Source organism: Erpetoichthys calabaricus, chromosome 9 (genome assembly GCF_900747795.2).
Source record: "Erpetoichthys calabaricus chromosome 9, fErpCal1.3, whole genome shotgun sequence".
Taxonomy (NCBI): Eukaryota; Metazoa; Chordata; class Cladistia; order Polypteriformes; family Polypteridae; genus Erpetoichthys; species Erpetoichthys calabaricus.
Window position 1 is genome coordinate 32,208,370 of NC_041402.2, and position 23,687 is coordinate 32,232,056.

At 37.0% G+C, this 23,687-nt stretch overlaps 1 protein-coding gene across 4 annotated transcripts in view; it reads left to right on the forward strand.

Annotated features, from left to right (window-relative positions):
- kcnt1a (potassium sodium-activated channel subfamily T member 1a) overlaps positions 1-23,687 on the forward strand; it is a 225,710-nt gene that overhangs the window by 78,324 nt on the left and 123,699 nt on the right. For all 4 annotated transcript variants that reach the window (XM_051931758.1, XM_051931760.1, XM_051931759.1 and 1 more), the window contains exons 3-4: positions 11,162-11,241; positions 18,886-18,985. In XM_051931758.1, coding sequence (XP_051787718.1) covers positions 11,162-11,241; positions 18,886-18,985 — 180 coding nt within the window. The remainder of the gene's footprint in view (positions 1-11,161; positions 11,242-18,885; positions 18,986-23,687) is intronic.

Sequence of the window (23,687 nt, forward strand, 5' to 3'; positions counted from 1 at the left end):
GGAAGATGGAATTCTCCACAACCCTGTGGGGATCTGGGATGGCCGCCAGGGAGTGCTGCATGGATCCCGGAGCTCTCCTGGACATCTCTACAGCCCCGCCTGGAAGTGCAATTAGCCACAGGTGATTAAGCACCTGGAGCACTTCCGGGTGGGCTATAAAAAGGGCCAGCATCCACCACTCAGGAGCCAGAATCGGGAGGAAGAGGATGAGGTTGCCTGGGAGGAGTGGTGGTGCCAGGGGAAGAAATGGTTTGTCTGTTTAAATGCTTTGGGACTGTGTTGGGCCTGCGGAACACAGGGAAGACATGCCCCACGGCTGAAGAGAAAATAAAAGCCTGTGTTATTTTACACGTGCCTCTGCATCAGTCTGTGCCAGGTCAGGCACTATATAGCGCCTTTATCACAATATATTCAATAGATAACTGATCATAAAAAAAGGTTTTAAAATGAATCTGGAATTTAAAAAAGAGGACGGTCTCTTAGATTGTGTAGAGTAGCTGAGCTGATGACCTTTAACTAGATGTTATCTTTTCTATTTTCAGGTAATTTTGAATATCTCTAGGACGTATGAAACACTGCAAACTGGGATAAATTACACAAGTGACTGTACTGTAGCAATATAACAAAGGTGACAATGGCAGGCTTATCATTGCATTTTGAATAACTCTTAAGTGGATGATGGATGTTTGGCATTAACATAAAAGGGGAAACCAGTAGACTTTAAGTGCATAATCAAAATGCATAGTCAAGGGAGACTGGGATCTTGTTGCATCTCTTAAAGTATGGGTTGAATTCCAAGTGGGTTTTAAATTGTTTGAACTTGAAGACATGTGTATAGAATATAATTTTAAATTATATTCATCACTGACTAACATACACATTAAGGAAGTGTGTATTCTTGCTAAGTGGCTTTCCACTCATTGTTTGTGATTGAAACTTAAGGTTTTTCTTGTGTTAGGCAGTCTAAGTGTGAGCTGTCATTTAATTGTTGACTTCTTGCCCAGCGGAAAATAGGGAGAGCACCTGTGGATTGGCAGCTCCCTTTTCAAAAAGGAGACGGGTAAAAACCTACACAGGCAGCAATCAAGCATGGGACTTAAAGTAGATCCATGAGGCAATACCACTGTATCACCTCCCACGTGAAAGAATATGAGCGTTTTTGAAAACAAATCCAGCATAACAATTAAGAGCAATCAAATTAAAAATCAGAACAAGTCACATGAACTTAGGAAAGAGGTTCATCATACTGAAATCAAAAGCAACCCTTCAGTGAAGGAAAGGTTAAAGATAGTTGTAGGAAACTCTGTCATCCTGCCCAAGAGCCGAGATAAGTAAAAGTACAGCAGGTTAAATTTAGCAGCAAGGCATCTGCTGACAAAGTATGTGCATTCATTTTGTTCAAAGATATGCTCATCTCAGCACTTTTTCAACTTCTAAGCAGCGCTGACAGCTTTCATTTATGGTTTCAAGTTTCTGTTCACAATGTGCAATATTTGTTCGAGAGGAAGTTGTGGGTAAAATGATTGACATCTATGGAAATATGAGGAACTGTTGTTCAAAACCAGGCAAATCCATTTTGACAAGAAATAGTCAAGGTCCTTGATCTTTGGTGATGTCTGTGATAAAACTACTGGTTTGTAATACTAAGAGACATGAATAAGACAAGCCCATATATTTTTATAATTCATATTTTTCTGAATATTGTGTGAAGTAAATTTTTAAAATGTGGGATTTCGCTAAAAAAGTGAATTTGGTTGAGCCAGACTTGACAGTAGGTCCCCCATGTTACTGTTTTTTTTAATGGTATAGGGGTTCAATTCAGTTTATCTTTGTATGGTGCTCTTCACTAATTGCAGGCTTAGAGTTCTGTAACAAGTTTGGAGGTAAGTACAAATACAAACTTTACAGAATTGCACAATTAGTAAAGGCACAGATTTGTTTAAACGGACAGGAAAACAAAATTAACAAAAGAAGACCAGCAATATCTGTCCATTAATTAATTGTTAAAGTAGTTCCAATAGATTCAACTGATTGATTATAAACTAAAATCATGATTAGTGTACTTTCTCTTACCTCCTGAATTTAATTCCTGGCTGCAGAGTTCAAGTTTAACGCTTAAGGCACAAAATGCTGCATGATGTCTCCCTACATCTATATCCATCTCCGTGCTCTTATATTGTAGCTCTGCAGTGGTACGGTGCTTGCAGGTGCCAAGTGCCCATGGTTTCTCGCTCTTTACATCATTGTTATAGACAGTTCACTGCACTAGTTGCTACACTAGTTGGGATTCATAAGCAACTTCATTTTGATAGGCTCCCCTGCAGTTTGCGCTGAAGCTGCCCATCTACATAGTGGAATGCCAGCTCATTCTGTTGGTACCTGATTCCCAAGCTGGTGCTACTTGCCAGCACCATTACATAAACCTCCCATCGAAGACACTGTCCCCTGCGACTACTTCCAACTTGTTGCAACAAAACACAAACTCATCAGTACTGTAACAGTGGTGCAGCTGGTGACCAAGACACATCAGCACGGGTTTTGAGTGCTTTGTTATCAGGTGGTACAGCAGGGATGTTGAGTGCTGCACTGCATGGTGTTAACGATGCATTTCTATGCAATGATCTGTCCATTATATGTGGATAGGAGAACATCATTGTGTGGAGTTGCAGATCTACAAGTTTCTTGACTCTATTCCTTCATTGAACTGACACTGCAAACAGGATTCCATGTCTAGATTTCTGCTTTGAGTCACTCCCTCAACAACTGTTCTGTAAGGCCCCTGCAGTCTGCCTTGCCTTTGCCTGCTGAAGTGGTAAATCTAGCTGCCACACTTTTCCCAGCTCATTGAACAAGAAGCTCTTCTGACAATTGTACACCCAGACCAATGGAGTTTAGCAGATGGAGAAGAAGTGATGGCTCAACAGAGTTGGTAGCCTCTCAACTGTTTTCCATCCTGTACTGATGCTGCAAATGTCAATCTAGATCGCAAATCTCAGCTCTGAGACTTTTCAGGAACAACTCAAGAACCGACAAAGTCAATTTCAAGTCTCTGCAACACTCAGTGCTTTGCTAAGTCAGACTTTAGGTCTTCTCTCTGGACTGCTCTTGACACCAGTGTAATACTGAATATAGGAAACATCCCTGAGCAGGGCCAATTAGAAGCTCTGCATGGGAACTTGCTTGAAATTCACCATAATGTTAAACTTTGCATGAAATACTTGCCAAAGTGTAGTCAATAGACCAAGAGGGGAAGAGATGGAAGGTCTCACCATTGGCCCTGACCATCCATAGGACTACAGGGTGCAAAGAACAAGAAGATACTCACCACTACACTAACAAAAACAAAAATGCAACTTCTTATGAAAAGCTTTTTTAGCATTTAATCGCCTGTTTTGATATCAAAACTTAAATCTCTGATATTTTGATATTGTGAAATTTAATAACAACAAGTTATGTGTTTATAAAGTAGATATCAAATTTCTTAATTTTGTTATCAGCATTTTAAAATTTGACATCAGCTTTTTCAAATTGGATATCAAGGTTTTGAATTTTAATATCAGCATTTTTAATATTGATATTGACATTTTGAAATTTTATATCATTCACAACCTCTACAGTTTATGTACAGTATTTACTATAAAAGGCACATGCTTTTATCAGTTGTGGAAGGATAATTTATATGATTCTTCTTTTAAATGCTGAGGACAATATACAGTGACTTTATGTGTTTAGTTTTATGTTAAACTTTTACAAATTGGTATCAGTTTTCAGAAAATTTATATCAAGTTCCTAAAATTTTATAATCACTTTTCAGAAACATCGATATCAAAGTTTTAAAATTTGAAATAATTTGTTTAACATTTGATAAGTACTTCTTAAGTTTGATATCAAGTATTTTGCCTAATGGCAAGTTTTAAAATCTGTTATCAGAATTGATAATTTTGATCTCATTGTCATCAATATCAAATTTTAAAACCTTGACAACAATGCTATGAATGTGGTATCAAAGTTTTGTAAACTTGATATCAAATTTCAGAATCACTATATTGAATTTAACAACATGGATAACAAGTTCCCAGAGAATCAGAATAACTACTGTATATTATCAGTGTCTGACATGGCATTAAGGTGCATTAAATTATGATATTTTCAGAGATTCTATAAGTCAAACAAATTTATTATTCTTTCCATGAAAGAGACTGGCACTACTTTTGATTACTAGTTGATATCAATTTTGTAAGTGATGATATTAAGTTGCTCAGTATTCATATGAATTTTTATAATGCCATTATCAATTTTCCAGAAGTTCATATCCAAGTTTATAAAGTTGACATCAAATTTTGAAAAGCTGATATCAAATATTAAAACATTGGTATCAGTTTTCAAAATCAGATATCAAATTTTAATCTCTTAATATAATTTGTTAACTATATGATATCAAATTTTGCAGGTACATTATCAAACATCTAAATGTTAATTGGTAAGTTTAAAACACTAATAACAAATTTCAAAAGAGTAGACATAAAAATTCAGTTTTTGATATCAATTTTCAAAATGTTAGTATCAAATTTTTAAATATTTTGATATTGTGCTCTGGGATTTCTGCCCCTGGTGCCGCTTGCTTCCTAATAAATTTCTAGACACATTAGCAACACAAATGCCTACATTTGCAACTTTAGCTCAGCCCAAAGAAATAAACATATCTGGTATATATGTTTATACCTAATGTAATTTAAAGAAATGGTAGTAAAGAATTACAGTTTTTTCCAATCAGATGCACACATTTTTCAGAATTCTAAGCTATTTCCCCAAAACTATATATACAACACCCAATATTAAACACTACTTCATCAAATCCAAAAACTTGCTTTGCTGAAAACATCTACATGCAGTCTTATAGACCAAATAACTCAGTTAAAATCACATACTCACACTGTAGTTCACATTGGGCATGAGTTAGTCATTGTGTTGCAAAAAGCTATTGCGTCAAAATATAATATTCTTTAGGAAATAAGGATACAGCTAGTGCCACAACAGAATAATTTCAATTTATTTAACAAAAACATGTATAATTCCATATATACAAATAAAGAGAGATGAAAAGTAAAATTGTTACAGTAGATACTATTTGCAGTACCATACATACATCAAGAACACAAAAACAACATCATGCTTATGGTATATGGTCTAGTATACCATAAAGTACAGAAAGCTCGGTCAAACGTAGGCAGACAGAGAGCTCAGGCCTAACCCTGCCTATCATGATACAAAGTCTGAATGATTCCATCTACAGTGTAACAGCTCAAATTGGGCTGGAACTGCTGCCCAGCTTCTTGCATGCCCATGCTATGGCTGATGACATACTATCAAGCACAGTTGCTGTTATCTCATTTGAAATGTTTCATTTTCTTTCTCGTCCTTTGTATCTTCCGGGTTATATGTGGTTTGGTACACTGGCAGGCTGAGTTTTGATTTGAGACTAAGGTGTATCAATAAATGAAAGTGGAGTGGTTACAAAGACGTGAGCTAATGGGCTGAGATTTGTGTGCAGACATTTTTAGATGGAGTGTACCAGATTTGAAAACTGTTCTGACACAAGAATAATGTATTTCTGATTGTGTGAAAACAGTGTATGATGACCCTTGGATGTTTGCATGAAACATTGATTAGTTAGTTGGTGTGTTCATTCAATCATAGTATGGAGAAAAACGAATGGTTAAATGGAGATGCACGTTTTGAACAGAGACAGCTTGTAGTGAAATGATCGATCGAATTGAGCGTTTTAGCATACAATTTTGACAGAAACTACAGAGCTAGGTTTAAGGTTATTTATTATAAGGAATATATATTGTATATTTTTACTCAAGTATTTACGTGTGTATGTAAAAATAAAACGTGCCGCTATATCATTTACAAATCCCCAGAATAAAACCACCGTTGTCTTCGTTATTTTGAAGATGTTGTAACAATACCTACAGGGAGACGCTTCAGACACATATAACTATTATGTTGTACTTTCAATGATAAATTTTACATAAGAAACAAATTGTAATAACTGTAACGAATACACATCTGCAGTACGTTCAGCTGTGCCTTTCAGAGCCATCCTGCAATCTTCGCATAATGTATTTGATATCAAATTTCTAAAATATTGATATCAAATATTGAAACCCTCAAAACAGTGATATCAGTTTTGAAATGTGCTTTTTGAACATTCATTTACTTTAAAAAGAGAAGAGTGATTACGGCTTTCTATAACTCCCGGTTTCCCCGAGCACTTAAGTGTAAGAGAAGTGGCGCAAACTGGTGACGTTACAGCTATCAACAGGTCCGAGCACAGTGAAACCAGTAGTAATGGGCGGTAAGGTCGGGTGGGAGACACGGCCGCATTTTCGAATTTTGACTTTACTGATCTTATTAAAAATATCTTAACTAGTATAATATCCAAGTGATCACTGCCATCAGCCATAAATTTAAAAAAATTTTAAAATATAGGTGAGCACTTGACATTGTACTTCAGAAATGGCTTTTGGACCGGGCAGTGTGTCGAAGAAACAAGTAGCCTGTGAAGAACACGCTGAACTTGGTGTGGATTTACCTTATACAGTTTATCAAGCACGAGGTGGACCGCATCGAATATCAAAGTTAACAAATTAACAACTCGTGGAAACCGAATATCCAAAGCTTTTGACATTAGCCACTGTACCCCACAATATCTAGAGGTACAATAAAATGCTGAGAATGTTACATTTATTTTAGTGGTGTCCAGACCTTCACGCTATACTGAATAAAAGGAAAAAGTAAACAACAAGATGTACTCATCAGAAGAAGTGAGTCATTTAAATTTTTTTGTTGCTTTGTTATAGGTGGTTTGCCAGTTTATTTAGCTCATGTTTTTATTCAAACCTAATGTGATTATTGTTTTGTTCATATTCTTAAACTGGAGTACTGAGGGATTAATTGAACTGCTTAGTGTCAATAACTAACAACAAAGTGGTGGAGAGTGAATTAACAAGTTTTGTGATTTGATTGTTTGTCCTTGCTTGCTATGGACATTACTGGTGAGTAGTGCCTGAGCACGCCTGAGTTGTGTTTTTCAGAGTCCTCCAACCTTTTGTGAGAAATATTGTCATCCTTCTATGTTGATACACTTCGCATCATTTACAGTGCCGTCATGTTTGTAGTTTAGTTAAAGGATGGGTTCTTGTTTTTTTCTCCCAAAAGGTTTTAACAGCAATACTGTGTGCACATTTTTATAGGAATAGGTTAATTAATCATCTGAAACTGTTCTTCAGTTGTTCATTTAGTTTTCACTTTTTTATTTTTGCATTTGATGGTGAGCAGAGTACGTAAAGATGCTAATGACATGGAATTAACCGATACTATGTGGGAGGCATCATTATTTTCACCTCTGTATGTTACTTTTCCATACTTGTACATTACATCTCCGACCATGACAAGATGGAGAATAAGAAACTAGAAAGTTTAGAAAATGATGTGAGTGGAGGCTATATGGTTTGAGAAAAATATTATAGATTTTAAATCAAACATGGCAATCAGTATTTCAGTGGGCTTAATAATTTCTGCAGTATATAGTGTAATGACAGTGAATCATAATTCACATTCATTTGTTTTCATTCAGGGTTAATATTTGTAAAGAATCTGTGCCACTGTTAGTCAAAATTCTTTATTCTGGAGAAGGTTGTAGAATATATATTTTTTTAATTAAGGCTCATAAGGCATACTTTTAAAAAGTGTTTAATTGTAAAATATTCTATAAATGTACAGTAAATGTTATAGTATACATATGATGGTAAATTTTATTTATTTATTTACATGTACCTAATGTGGGTTTTGGGGCGGTATCTTTTTTTTTTTTTTACTCATAACACAGCGTTTAGAAACATGTAGAAACTGCATATATTGATGCTTCTGTCAAATTTATGTTATCCATTGAATGGCATGCCACCTAAAGTGAAATTCTTTCCATAGTATATATGAATTATTTTGATTTAATAGTCAGCCATTAATAAACTTGCAAGTGTCAAGACTGATGGGGATGTAATTAATGGGAATAGAAAGTGGGGAAAAGGTTAAATAACTCTCATTTTATACATGGCCGGTTTATGTGTTGTTTTGAATTCTGTCTGAACATGGCTTTGCTCTTTCCATTTATTATTTAATATAGTATTTTCCAACTCACTTAATCCAGTTCAAGATTGCACAGGACCAAAGCCTGCCACAATTGTATTAGGTGTAATGCTGGAGTCAACATTAGATAAGGCACCATATCCATCACTAGGCTTAGTCACACACACACACCAACACATTTACATAAAACCATGACGGAATCACTAATTACATCTTTAGACACATAACTCCAGAAAACCCTTAAAAAATCCACGCCAGCTTCTGTTAAATATGCAGACTCTGCACAAACAATGACCATTCACATATTTGAAGCATTTAATCCTGGATCCATTAAGCAGCAGTGTTACCTTCCCTCCCTGCTGCAAATCCAGTGATTTAAAAAAACTCACAACACAAAAATGATTAGATAGACAAACAATACCATAACATAGCTAACTACTTCAGATAAAGCTAACAAATGAAAAATAAAACTGGTTCATTTCTTTTGGCTTGCTGTTTTGTATTTCTACCTTTAAAAAAACAAAATAGGCAGTCTGGTCAAACAGCTGCAGGAATTAGAGCTTAATTAATAAATTGCCTGAAAGAAAAGCAACAGGGTGCATCATTTTCTGGTAATAGAGTGGACAGATTGGTCCTGCAGCGTTCATTCCAGCCAATGTGATAATAAGAAGATAATTAACTCTGGTAATGAATTCCTTAGCTTAACTGGGCTCCTTATTTGGTATCTGTGTGTGTACCTTAAGGCATACAGTAGTCGTAAATTCACATTTTAAAAGGGAAGAAAATGTAACAGAATAAGAAATGTTCTCCTCTCATTCATATCAGCTATATAAGGCATGTAAACAGCTGTATAAAGCATGTAAACAGCTGTATAAGGTGCATCAATACTAGACTAATAGCTCCAAAGTGATTCATAGGACGAATGAGAGCATGAGGGAAACCATTAAGAATGATATTAGGGAAGCCATAACACAGTTACAAGAAGAATATAGCAGATAAGGGGAAAGATGGCCCAAAGAGCATCTTTCACTATTTTAATAGTAAAAGAATAGTCAAGGAGGTGAAGTGCATGAGGAATAGTAAAGTGTAATTACAAGTACAGTGAAATAGAAGATGCTGTAAGCTTGCATTTTACTGAGGTCTAAATATGTGAGAAAGTGGATGACCTCCCAGCAGTTAAAGAGACAACTAAGGAGTTCCTAATTATTTGGAAATTGTAGTGGGAGAAGTGCTGCTTAGATTAAATATGCTGAAATTAAACAAATCACCAGGACTGCATTATATTTATCCTTGAGGTCTTGATGGACCCTTGATGGATATTTTTAGGGAGTCATTTTGCACGAGGGAAATTGCTAAGGATTGGAAAATGGCAAATATTATCCCGTTATATAAAAAGGGTAATTGGGCAGATCCAAGCAACTATAGGTCACTAAGCTTAATGTAAATCACAGGTAAATCAATGGAAGGAATTATTAAGGAAAAGACTGAGCAGCACATGGCAAGAACAGGAGTTTTACTCAACAGACAGCATGGGTTCAAGTAGAGGAGGGTCATGTTTTACTAACATGCTGGAATTCTATGAGAAAACGTCAAAAGGATATGAAAAAGTTCGAGCATATGATATTATTTATATCAAGGTGGAACATATGATATTATTTATCTTGACTTTCCTGAATCATTTAATAAGGTGGCATATGAGAAGTTGGGCATAAAACTAAAAGAAACCAGAGTCAGAGTGTAGTGTGTAGATAGGTGCAAAACTGGCTCAGACACAGGAAGCAAAGGGTTATGGTGCGATTAAACCAGGATTGGTTGATGTTAAGAGTGGTTTCCCACAGGGGTCAGTACTGGAGCCACTGTTATTTTTAATATATATATATAAATGATTTGTATAGGAATATAAATAACAAGCCTGTTAATTCTGCAGATAATACCAATTTAGGTGGATTGGCAGGTAATCTAGAATCAGTTGAATCATTATAGGGGGACTTGGACAGCATACAGGTTTGTGCATGTTTGTGTCAGATGAAATTTAATGTAAGTAAATGTAAAGTATTGCATGTAGGAAATCAAAAATACGTTTGAATACACAATGGAAGGTGTGAAAAGCAAAAGTGCACCCTATGAAAAGGATTTAAGAGTTTCAGTGGACTCAGTACTATCAACTGCTAGACAGTGTTCAGAAGCCATTAAGAAGGCTAACAGAATGTTAGCCTTATATAGGATGATGTGTAGAGTACAAATCCAAGAAGGTTATGCTTAAGTTTTATAACGCACTGGTTTGCCCTCATCTGGAGTACTCCAGGCTACAAAAAGGACATAGCAGTAATAGAAAAAGTGCAGAGAAGTTCAAGATGATTCCAGGACTGCAGAAGATAAGTTATGAGGAAAGATTAATGGAGCTGAGCCTTTACAATTTAAGCAAAAGGAGATTAAGAGGAGGCTTGATTGAAGTATTTAAAATTATGAATGGAGTTACTCCAGTCCAGTCAAGACTGTTATTTTAAAATGAGATCATCAAGAACAATTGGTACACAGTTAGAAACTTGTTGAAAGTAAATTTTGTACAAACATTAGGAAGGTTTTCTTCACGCAAAGAACTATAAACATATGGAGTAAGTTACCAAGTAGTGTAGTGGACAGTAGGACTTTAAGGACTTTTAATACTAGATTTGATGTTATTTTGGAAGAATTAAGTGGCTAGGACTGACGATCTTTGTTGGACTGAATGGCCTGTTGTCATCTAGATTGTTCTAATATTCTAGATAATAATATTTACAATTTGGTTTGGTATTTATATCAAACATTGGGTTCTTATGTTGTTAACAGATGTATATAGTTTATAAGTCAGAATATTTTGCTTACTTGGAATGAATAAGGAATGCTTAAATAGTAAATATAGGCTTTCAAATGATAAGAGTTAAAAACTTATTTTTAGCAATTGTGCCATTGCTTGGTTTCTCCTTGATTAATAGGGAACTCATTTGTTCTGTTATCTTTTTTCCCATAGGGTACAAGTTGAATTTTATGTAAATGAAAATACATTCAAGGAGAGGCTGAAACTTTTCTTCATAAAAAACCAAAGATCAAGTAAGTAGAGAAATACCAGTTTTATTGCTGAGTGTGACTCGATGGGGCTTATTCTAAACATACTTCTCAAAAAAATTAAGGGAATACTTAAATTGCACATTGGATCATGCTTGCATGCATTCCCAACAATGTCTGGGCCTGGTCCTGCTGAAACAGCAGATGGTGTCATGGAGGATCTCCTCCCAGACCTGGATCAGGGCATCAGTGAGCTCCTGGATAGTCTATAGCACTACTTGATGGCATTGGATGCACCGATACATAATGTACCAAAGGTTCTCAGTTGGTTTCAGGTCTGGGGAACGCGTGGGCCAGTCAATGGCATCAATGCCTTCGTCATCCAGGAACTGCCTATACACTCTCCACATGAGGCCGGGTATTGTCCTTCACCAGGAGAAACCAGGGCCCACTGCACCAGTGTAAGGTTGGCTCTGAGGATTTCATCCCAGTCCCTAACAGCAGTCTGGGTACTGTTGCCTAGCACATGGAGGTCTGTACAGCCCTCTAAGGATATGCCTCCTCAAACCATCACTGACCCACCATCAAGCCAGTCATACTGGATGATGTTGAGGGCTGCATAACGTTCTCAACAGACTTTGATGATTAAGTCTTCCCTTACTTTTTTTGAGCAGTGTATGTCAAGGCCATGCCAATATATTATGCAGTAGTAAAAACAATGAGTATTATTGTATTCACTGCATGTGGATTCTTTGTGGATGACAAAATTGAGCCTCCTCATTAAAATTATGTATTTGAATGCATATTGACAGTATTTGTCACAAGAAAGAGCCAGCGTGTTGCATGTTGGTCGGAATGCAAGAATTTCACTGTACACTTGACATTACAACTACCTCTCATACTACTACCACTAAAAAGAATTCTCTTTATACACAGAAAATAAAAGCTCCAGTTAAAATTCACGAATTGGACAAAATTAAATGTTTCAGAATTAATAGTTGCAAAGGGATAAAAAGCATTTACAAACTTTGATCTGCAGAAAATACATGTGGTTTTTTAAAACCATCATTACCCTGCCAAAACCATGATATACAGCAGGTTTTAGGAGGAGACAGAGAAAGAACATGGCTGGGTGTTTTGGTTAATTGAGACTACTGAAGAAATAATTTAGGTATTTTAGAGGCAAATTGTGGCAGCATGGCATTCAGATTGGTGTATGCATGTAAAAACATAGTTAGATTTATGCTAATTCTGTGATGGTTGTGGTTGCTTTCTTTTTAGAAGCTGCATATCCTTGTACACATACCTGGTTATAAGTTAAACCTAGTAGACAAGCTAGCATTTCAAGTCTGCTATCATTGGTGTTCTCATTTAATCTCAAGTGCCGGCACAGTTAACATCCCTATTTTTTTCTCCTTTTATTTCTAACCATTTTTTTCTTTCCAGTAAGCTTATTTGGACATATTAGTTTGAAAGACCTAATTGGGCAGAACTCAAATTAACCATTTAATAACCTTTTTTTTCTTTCCCTTATGTTCTTATTCTTGCTATCTGTTAAAGCTGAGTCCTGTCTTTTTTCAATCTTATTAACTGAACATGGATAGTTAAAAATATCAAACAGCTATTAGACATGTGTATAGCTTTGCAGTGAAAATAGAATGTAAGTCTTTAATATGGATATGGGACATCATTTACCTCCGCAATCCCCTTGCTCTTGAAAGCTCATTTATTCTGCCAAGTAGTATTAACATTAACAATAGTATTAACATTTTTGCTACAATTTGTCCATAACAAAAAAAAAAAACACTTTTGGTATAAAAGTACTTTATATACATATATTTTCTGTATGAATTCTGTGGATAAAATAAGCAAGACTATTTTTTTCACAGAATAAATTACATACTCTGACACTTTCCATCCATTTCTTCTGCTAAGGGGTCACAGTGAATAGCCAAGCAGGTGAACCCAGATTTTCAGTTTACAGCAGGAAACTCTTACTCATTCAAGAACATTTTCATCTATGTCAAGACCTTCTTAAAAAAATATCTGACTAATGTGGCTAGGGTATCCTCCCAGGGGCCTATGCCCAGTATACCACCCCTGGGATTCATTAAATGCTTTAAATCCAACAGTGCAGTGATGAAGTAATATTCTGTTAAATGGTTGTACAGTACTTTGTTTATGTGGGTGGAAAGTAACAAAGTACAGTTATTTTTACATTTACAATTTTACATTTTTCACGTTTCTGTACTTTACTAATTTAGCTTTGGGTACGTTTGACTTTTACTCCACTACATTTTACAGCAAATACCCAGTTTTCTACTTCCATCTCATACTGCATGGCAATGTGTTACATTCTACAGTCACATGAACGGTTTGTTGTTTTTGAACAACTCTTTTCAGTGAATCATGGGAATCAATAAGCGAGTGTGAATGAGTTGATTCAGTAGAGCTCCACAAAAGTGCCAAAACACTGGTTGCTGGGATAGGCTCCGGCTGTCCCCTGACCCTGCTCCGAATAAACATATTTGGAATATGGATAAATGCAGCAGCGGTTCTCAAACTGTGGGGCATGCCGAAGTAACAAAAAAGGGGGCGCGAATGTTGCCATATGTGTGGCGTAATTTTGCGATTCGTAGGAAAATTTTAAACTTGTAGCGGTGTATCAGCAGCTACAAATATAGGAATAAATTTTATTAGGGTTTCAAAAAAACGTTAGGGGGGGCGCGATTAAAACTGTTATGAAAACTCGGGTCGCAAATACTTAAAAGTTGAGAAACACTGAAATACAGTATTGTTTTTTAAAAAACAGTTTTGTCTCCAACTTTTCTCTTTTACTAATACTCATATAAGAAAATATGCTTGAAAGGAAACAAAAACATCCATCCATCCATCCGTTATCCAACCCGCTCTACCCTAACTACAGGGTCACGGGGGGTCTGCTGGAGCCAATCCCAGCCAACACAGGGCGCAAGGCAGGGAACCAATCCCAGGCAGGGCGCCAACCCACTGCAGGACACCTGGTGGAAACCCACACAGACACAGGGAGAACATGCAAACGCCACGCTGGGAGGACCCGGGAAGCGAACCCGGGTCTCCTTACTGCGAGGCACCAGCGCTACCACTGCGCCACCCACAAAAACATTTACTTTTTTATTATATGGCAATTGTTATTTGTCTCTTTATAACTTGTCAATTGTCACTATGATAATAATCCTGTTTGTGTGTCATAGTACAGTACCGATTTTCTAATTTTGGTCCTCAGATTACAAAGTTCAAGAACCCCAGGGTTAGAGGCTTAAAGTGCATGATTGATAGTGTCACCCCCTTTGTTTAGATGTTTAAAGCACAAGTGAAAGCAGCGTCTGTCTGATTCATGATTTGTTCTTTTTAGAACTAAATCAGGATAATACAATGCAGTAACATATTATAAATTTATTAATTATTTTGTTCAATACATTATTGGAATTGTATTAAACAGAATATATAAATATTAAACTAGTACATTTATCTGCATAATCTCCAATATTCTTAATTAGAATGGCACAGCCTGTACTATTTTTGTATTTAATGCAGTATATATTGTGGACACTAGAGGGGACTGTTGTTCCTCAAACCCAACACGACAGACACCAGGCACAAGTTAAAAACACAAAAGAGCTTTTCAGTTTTAAGGAAACTCTTCCCAAAGCTTTTCCCACCATTAAGCACAAGTAAGCAATACAGAACATACAATTCTTCTTCTTTCTCTGTCTTTTCTCCTCCGCTCCTCCAACAAGCTTCATCTGTCTTCCACCTGACTCTGGCTCGTCCCTGTGAGGTCTCTGTGGTCCTTGTATATTCTCCAATCCAAAAGTACTTCTTTTCTTCCGCCAACGTGATCTGCCAGCACTTCCAGGTCAGGCGAAAACCTTATGTCCCATGGTTCTTCCACAGCACCCCCTGGCAGCACCCAACAGGGCTGAGATAGAGAACTCCAAGTCTCATGGTGCCCTGTAGGAATCTGGGACACTGTTGTAAACTAGGGGAGCTGCCATATAGTGTTTTGAGGGAGGCAGTGCCCTAAAGCAGCTGCCTTCCTTCTGTCTTTTGGGCTGCCGGCCATCCCTATTCATTAGACACACCTAATGCCATATTATGCTGTTGAATCAGGCAATTCATTCAACAAATACTTGTACTTTAATACTTTTAAGTATATTTTCAAGCAAGTACTTTCTTACTTTTACTGAAGTAGAAAGGTGAACGGGGTAGTTCAGCTTTTACTAGAGCATATTTTTGCTTATGTACTTGTACTTAAGTTAATTGTTTGAGTACTTCCTCCACCACTGTTAATGTGTGTTTTACTTAAGTTCTATAGTAACTGCACTGACAATGATACATTTGCTAATATTTAAAATACTAGCAAAATACCTGTGCTTCGCTCGGCGAAGTACTGCCTTAAAATTTTTATTCAGAAGAAAAGTAAACCTTTTCAAACTGAGGGTAAATATACAAATAATTATTTGTTAAGGATCTCTTTTTATACCATGTTGTCAGTTCAGCTCTCCGGTTGTAATATGACCAAGCTGTGTGCTGAGCTCACTCTTGAGCATGCAACGTACAGTTGGCCATGTGAAAAGCAATCTTGCCTCAAATCAATGCCAACCTTTTGTAGGGTCTGTCCCTGAGACTTATTAATTGTCATTGCGAAGCAGAGCCTTACTAGAAAATGGAGGCGTTTGAATTGAAATGGGTTTCATCGATAACTTCGCATCCAGCTTTTGAGAGTTTAATCATTCATAAACATCAAAGTGTCCACTACTCAAATCATCACCTGTGAATCTAAGATGTTTAAGAGGCATTGGCGGTTGTCCAAAGGTGCAAAATATTTGGCCATTTCGGTACACTTGAAAGTGACAACCGAACAATTCAGCAGCAGCCATCAACTCACATGCAGAACCATAGGTGAAGGGCTTAAGCATTTCACTCTTCTAGTGCTCCTGTGTAGTATAATTATCTCCTGTACCGTCATCAGTCCACACCTTGAACCTGTCCCAGTCATTCAATACATAAGACACAATGTTCCTCCGGATATCAAGAGTGAGCCTGATATGGCGATGCAATATGTAACACAGAGAATGGAAAAGGCAGGCGCCATCTCCGGGCATGGAAACCACTCAGTAAGTGGCAGTTGTTTGATCGATGGTGATCACCTCGATAGACATGTTAATGGGGGTACGGTTGGAACGATAAAGGAAATGCGTACCTGAACAATGTAAACTAAGTCTAAAATACCTACACAGTAACTATAATCGTAATAAACGAACAATAAAACAGTGGAGAAGCCGTGGATTAAATAAAAAGGCTGCAGTTATCAGCAGGGAGACGTGAATACCGTGGCGAAGCAAGGAAGGGAATGAAGAGACAGGAGCGACGGACGGCCTATTAGCGCACCGCATTTGTGCTTCCTTTTCATTGTCCTGGATGAAATAAAGTTGCAAAAATTTGTGTTCCTCAGTCGGCATAGGTAAAAGACTGCCAGTCAAGTGATACACTTGTCCCTGGACTTTAAATGAAGGCATAAAATTTCCCTCAACGATTTGGTTAACACCAAATGACGTCATTTAAAATGCGCTGTTGTACTTTCGACTGTTGTTCAAGAAATGCTCACTTTGAGGATGTTCGCCATTTAACAGGCCCTCAAGAAGGTTAGGAAGCTTATGTAAAGGAGTGAGAGAGACTTTACCACCGTTACAGCACAAACCAGGAGACTCGCATTTCCACCTATGAGCTTGACAATACTCACAGTCAACATCCATGGATCCAATGTGTACTGTTTTGTTGTTTTCGTATGAGCCGCTTTTCATTATTGGGATCGTACTTAGAAACAGAAGCTCTGTTAACTTTTGGATTTGACTGCGAGTATTTAGCGACAGCGTCTCTATGAACTTGTGGATTTGCCTGCGAGTATTTAGCGACAGCGTCTCTATGAACTTGTGGATTTGCCTGTGAGTTTTTAGCGACAGCGTGTCTATGAAATTGTGGATTTTTCTGGGAGTATTTGGCGGCAGCGTCACGAAGTTGTTTCCGTCTAGCTGCATCAGAAAATGTACGACGACGTCTAACACGCCTCCTTTTTACTGTTTTCTCACAGCTTCCGAGACATCGGTTTCGGTTAGCGCAGGGAAGCCGCCTACCAAATTTCGTGAAGATGGGACCATAAATACAAAAGTTTAACATGGTGGATGTTGTCGACCGTTATGACCGTTATGCGTAGAATTTCGAAATGAAACCTGCTTAACTTTTGTAAGTAAGCTGTAAGGAATGAGCCTGCCAGATTTCAGCCTTCTACCTACACGGGAAGTTGGAGAATTAGTGATGAGTGAGCCAGTGAGGGCTTTGCCTTTTATTAGTATAGATTCATTAGTTTCCTTTGCATTTATGTAACCGTGACAGGTTTTAATTTTAAGTGAAAAAATTACTCCCAAATGTTTTTGAAAGGTTTATGTTTATTTCCCACAATAAAAAAAAATGTTTGGCTTTCTTCATGCACAGTATTCGATCAAACTGTTTTTAGCTATAAGAGGCAGCAAATAAAGTGATATACAAACAATTTCCTCCAAAATATGACAAGCAATATTACAAGAAACTGCAGCATAGAGTAATTCTAATACATGCATGATAAATAACAGTTGTACAAAGCAGTCTGCACTTGTATGACAGCTAAATAAAGATCAGATAATAAAATAGACAGAGGCCATCTTCCCCTAAAGTTTAACAGAGAGAGACAGGCACTTTAAAATGATTTAAGTTATAACCCTGACAGTGACTCACAATTAAACCAAGAGAATTCCAAGGAATAGGAACCCCAGAGCTATATGAGGGTTTACTGACCATTTAGCTAAGATTCATTATTGAGCAGAGGACACAAGAAACAGAATTGCATATTGGTTAGTTCTGAATGTTCTAAATCATTCAGAATTCACTATTGATAGCTTTTCTTTGCTTTAAAATTTTTATGTGTTGTTCTAATTGTATCTATTCAAAATAGACTGTGATTCACATAAGAAATCCAAAGTTAATTCTAGCTTTATAAACCTGAAGAGGCTGGCTTTTTAAAAAGTGTATTGAATTAAATCAATTCACTGCAGATTTTTTCCTTCTCTTTATTCTCCCCCTATTTAGTTGTATACAAACATTTGTATTCAGTTGTAGCACAAATGGATTAAATGACTTGCTTAGGACCACACACTATGTTAGAGAGGGGAACTGACCTCCTGCAGTATAAAGTCCAGTGCTGTATCACTTCTCTACAATACCTGACAGGAGAATTTTGTTGTCTATACACTGCCTAGTCGCTGACATCTACTGGTACGTTACTGTAGATGTTAGGTAGTCTTTCATTTAGGGCCACTTTTAGCCCTGTCTATTGGATCTTGTACTCCATTTAATCTAACTCCATTCCTTTTTGAATGGTTTTAGCTGAAATAAGAAGATGTTACTAAGACATGTTGTACAATTAATATTAGCCTATCAGAAAAATGCTAACAGGAGCTCAGGTGATTTTCCTGCAAAAAGTAAGCCATTTTACTTTCACTCATTGACTTTCCTAGTTGATGGCTCCTGAATCATGGTTGATTATAACCTCCTTATAAGGATTCAAATCCAACCTAAGGATTTCCAGTCTACTAACTGCCGTTTCCATTTCAGGCTTACGAATCCGACTTTTCAACTTTTCCCTGAAGCTTCTTACATGTCTTTTGTACATTGTGCGCGTTTTGCTTGATGATCCAACAGAAGGAATTGGATGGTAAGTTGTTATTCATTTTTGCACTCATGAGCAAAATGTGTGCCAGCATTCCACACATGTCGAAATGTGTAATAAATGTCTGTTACTCTTGTAATGGAATAGAATGGGTAAAGTAGTGTTTTATGGTGATAAAACATTTAGTATAGCTAAGATTCAGTCTCATTTATCCAGTAGTTTTTCCAAGACATGTTAAAGTTTCAGTATAACCAATTGTTCTTTCCAGGACAATTTAGAATTCTTATATAAGCACTTCATCTCTAAACACTGAATACCAGTAAAATCACATTAATGAGATGCACTTCTATAGGCACCAATCAGTTCAAACAGGGGTAACGGTAGTGATAACTCCAAGCCAGAGGTGTCAAAGTTAGTTTTACTGAAAGGCAAACAATAACACTTTCTATACTCAAAGTGGGCCATTTCTTTATAATCCAGACATGCAGGCATATCTCTCTGTTCTTTATAATCACATATTCTGCCTTGCATCTTTCATACACTTGTCCTCCCTCTTTGTCAGCTTTTCTTTCTTGGATATTGCAGTGGGGTAAGAAACCTATCAGTGGTCATGTGACCATAATCAGCATTGAGTGAAAAATGTATGCATAAAGACAAATGAGTGTGGCAGTCCAAACACATGCAAAAATTTATAGCTAAAGCAATGTACATTCATTTACACTTGCATTAACATGTATCACGTGCAGCTGGCATTTGGTCACATTAAAGAACTCGGATTTAACACAGTAGTGATCAGTCACACAGACCAAATTCCAAATTGGTCAGAAACAGATTGCTATCACATTTAACATGAGTGGAAATACAAGTGCAGTGTCTGTCCTTATACAGCAATCACATCAGTGGAAAATGCAAAAGTATTGTGTGGGGCATCAGGTAAGATATGGAAGGGTGGCCGGCTCTAACACCTGTGCATGTTCTCAACTCCTTCTTGAGACCGTCACATATTTGGCATCATGTTAAAATGCTAAATTTCTTTATGGCAGTATTGAATGTCACCTTCCTTTCATTTTTTCTTTTTGGGTGATTATGAACAGCCAGTTCCCATTCTATCTACAGGCTAGTAGCTGAGATGCATTATAATGACGGGTGTAAATATAAATTATATACGGCTACAATGCATATATGAAACACACCTTAGTGGGCGTCTTTGAGAAAAGTAATGATTATTGTAGGCTGCATGTAACATGTTTTGAATGCTGATGAAGTAAGCCACTTTAAAAAATCCATGGACTGGAACCTGACGTTAAGTGTGACACTTTTATGCCCAAAGCCGTCCACAGTAATAAAAGTAGATTATAATTATTGCCAAAACAATTGACTTAAACATCTTTCATAACTGTTCAGATATACTTTATTTGCCTAGCATGTATTTATACAGTCACTACAGGTATCTGTTCTACGTAAATTTGGAATGTAAATTTGTGTTGTCGAAACTTTCTGTGTGGAATTGGCATTTTTACACTATTAGGCTTAAGTGTAACCAAGAAATGCAGATGAGCATGTCACATGAGGAGCTCCATATAATGTGAAGAGTAAAAAATACTTATGTGTGCCTAATCAGTGTGAGTGAGCATTCACAGATGTGCATAAATGATGTTCCTTAATTTTGCAGGTTGTGTCAAATTAGATGGCTATTGCCTCTTTTTCCAGTTACCATTTCCATAATTATTGTAGGAAATTGGTGTGCCAGACATTGTGTTGTAAAAGCATATCAGTGTCCAAATATGGTGAAGGGGGCAGTCTTAGAGATAGCAGCCCTTTCATTCTACAGTAGAATTAGAGATGCTGCAATTGGTCTCCTAATTATAAACACTGTGTTTTTCATTGTGCATTCATACTTTATCGCAGTCTGCGTTTATTTCATTTTATCAGAAAATTCCTTTGTTGAGGAAAGGGTTGAAATCAGCAAATGCACTTATTTGATGTACAGTGTATCCGGAAAGTATTCACAGCACATCACTTTTTCCACATTTTGTTATGTTACAGCCTTATTCCAAAATGGATTAAATTCATTTTTTTCCTCAGAATTCTACACACAACACCCCATAATGACAATGTGAAAAAAGTTTACTTGAGGTTTTTGCAAATTTATTAAAAATAAAAAAATTGAGAAAGCACATGTACATAAGTATTCACAACCTTTGCCGTGAAGCTGGAAATTGAGCTGAGGTGGATCCTGTTTCCCCTGATCATCCTTGAGATGTTTCTGCAGCTTAATTGGAGTCCACCTGTGGTAAATTCAGTTGACTGGACATGATTTGGAAAGGCACACACCTGTCTATATAAGGGTCCCACAGTTGACAGTTCAACTCTGCAGCAATCCACCAATCAGGCCTGTATGGTAGAGTGGCCAGACGGAAGCCACTCCTTAGTAAAAGGAACATGGCAGCCCGTCGGGAGTTTTGCCAAAAGGCACCTGAAGAACTCTCAGACCATGAGAAAGAAAATTCTCTGGTCTGATGAGAAAAAGATTGAACTCTGTGGTGTGAATGCCAGGCGTCATGTTTGGAGGAAACTTGGCACCATCCCTACAGTGAAGCATGGTGGTGGCAGCATCATGCTGTGGGGATGTTTTTCAGTGGCAAGAACTGGGAGACTAGTCAGGATAAAGGGAAAGATGACTGCAGCAATGTACAGAGACATCCTGTATGAAAACCTGCTCCAGAGCGCTCTTGACCTCAGACTGGGGCGACGGTTCATCTTTCAGCAGGACAACGACCCTAAGCACACCAGCCAAGATATCAAAGGAGTGGCTTCAGGACAACTCTGTGAATGTCCTTGAGTGGCCCAGCCAGAGCCCAGACTTGAATCGATTGAACATCTCTGGAGAGATCTTAAAATGGCTGTGCACCGACGCTTCCCATCCAACCTGATGGAGCTTGAGAGGTGCTGCAAAGAGGAATGGGCGAAACTGGCCAAGGATAGGTGTGCCAAGCTTGTGGCATCATATTCAATAAGACTTGAGGCTGTAATTGCTGCCAAAGGTGCAAAGGCTGTGAATACTTATGTACATGTGATTTCTCAGTTTTTTATTTTTAATAAATCTGCAAAAACCTCAAGTAAACTTTTTTCATGTTGTCATTATGGGGTGTTGTGTGCAGAATTCTGAGGGAAAAAATGAATTTAATCCATTTTGGAATAAGGCTGTAACATAACAAAATGTGGAAAAAGTGATGCGCTGTGAATACTTTCCGGATGCACTGTATGTGGCAACAGATATTGAAGTAACAGCTGTTTACAACAGTGGTGCACAGAAGAGCATCTCTGAACTGTGCATTGGACCATTGAAGCAGATGTGCTTTTGCAGAAGAAGACCACACCATGTTCCACTCCTGACAGCTAAGAACAGGAAGATGAAGTTACAATGGGAATGTGGTCCCCAAAATTGGATGACTGGAGGGAGACAAAGCTTAATTTCTGTTGCAAAATGCAGATGACAGAGTCAGCATTTAGCACAACAAGAATTAATACATCGAGTGCCTTGAGTCAACAGTACAAGATGGTGCTAGTTGTGTAATAGTGTGGGGAATGAAATCTTGGAGCACATTAGGTCTTTATTATCAAATGAGTGTCATTTGAATGCTACAGTGTTTCTTGGAATTGTTGCTAACAATGTGTATCATTTTATGTCCAACCCTTTTTCAAATGGATGCTTTCAGCAGGGTAATGCACCATGTCACAAAATGCTCATCAACTTAATTCCCAAGAACAGTTTCTTGCACTATCCCCAGATCTCAGTCCAATAGACCATAATTTGGATGAGGTTAAATAGGAGATTCATGGCATAAATGTGTAGCCAAAAACTATGTAGGAATAGCATGATGCTGTTTCGTCAGCTATTATTAAAATCTTGGAACTTTTTCAAGTCCTTGTTGAAGCCATGCCTTAAAAAAATGAAACCTGTTCTGGAAACAAAGGTAGGTTTTGTTTGATTATAGGAAAATGGACCTAATCAAGTGGCCGTTGAGTATAATTCAATGTGATTAAAAGGTTTGTCCTTCATAGGTCTAGTAGCATAAATGTACTGTACATTATATACAGCTGAAAGTGTTTACCATTGTTCTATTTTCTCATAATATTCTGCTCAAGTGCATTGTTATACACAAAACCCTTATATGACAGAACATCAGTTTTTTTATTTATTTTGACAAAGTTCATTGACAATTCCTCCAACTTACTGTACCTACTGTTAAAAAATAGCATTTCACTCCGATGAGGATTGTTTCAAGAAATAGTGAACACTGACTTAATGAGATTATTGAGATTTTCTTATAATGGATCGTCTATCCAAAAATTCTATTTAACTAATTCCTTGTATTTTTTAGAGTTAAAAACATGACTTTTGTCATGCTTTGTTGTTAATTGAAAAGGAGCAATATAACACACACATATAGCCCATAGCCCTCTGTTATTCACTGTTTCATCAAAATGATAAATGATAACACCATATTATCATTAAATATATGTAAAACAAGAATACTACAACATATTCTTTGTTTAATTCTATTTGTTATAATACACATGTTTGAACTACAGTATATTGTATTTACCCTTTACGGGTTTAAGTACACTACAGCTTGTAGTGTTTTTTTTCTGTTTTATTGAATTTATTAAAAGCAAGTAAAATTCAATACAAACAAGTCAAACTTGACAAACCTTGCATGCAATTCAACTCCCAACCGTGAGA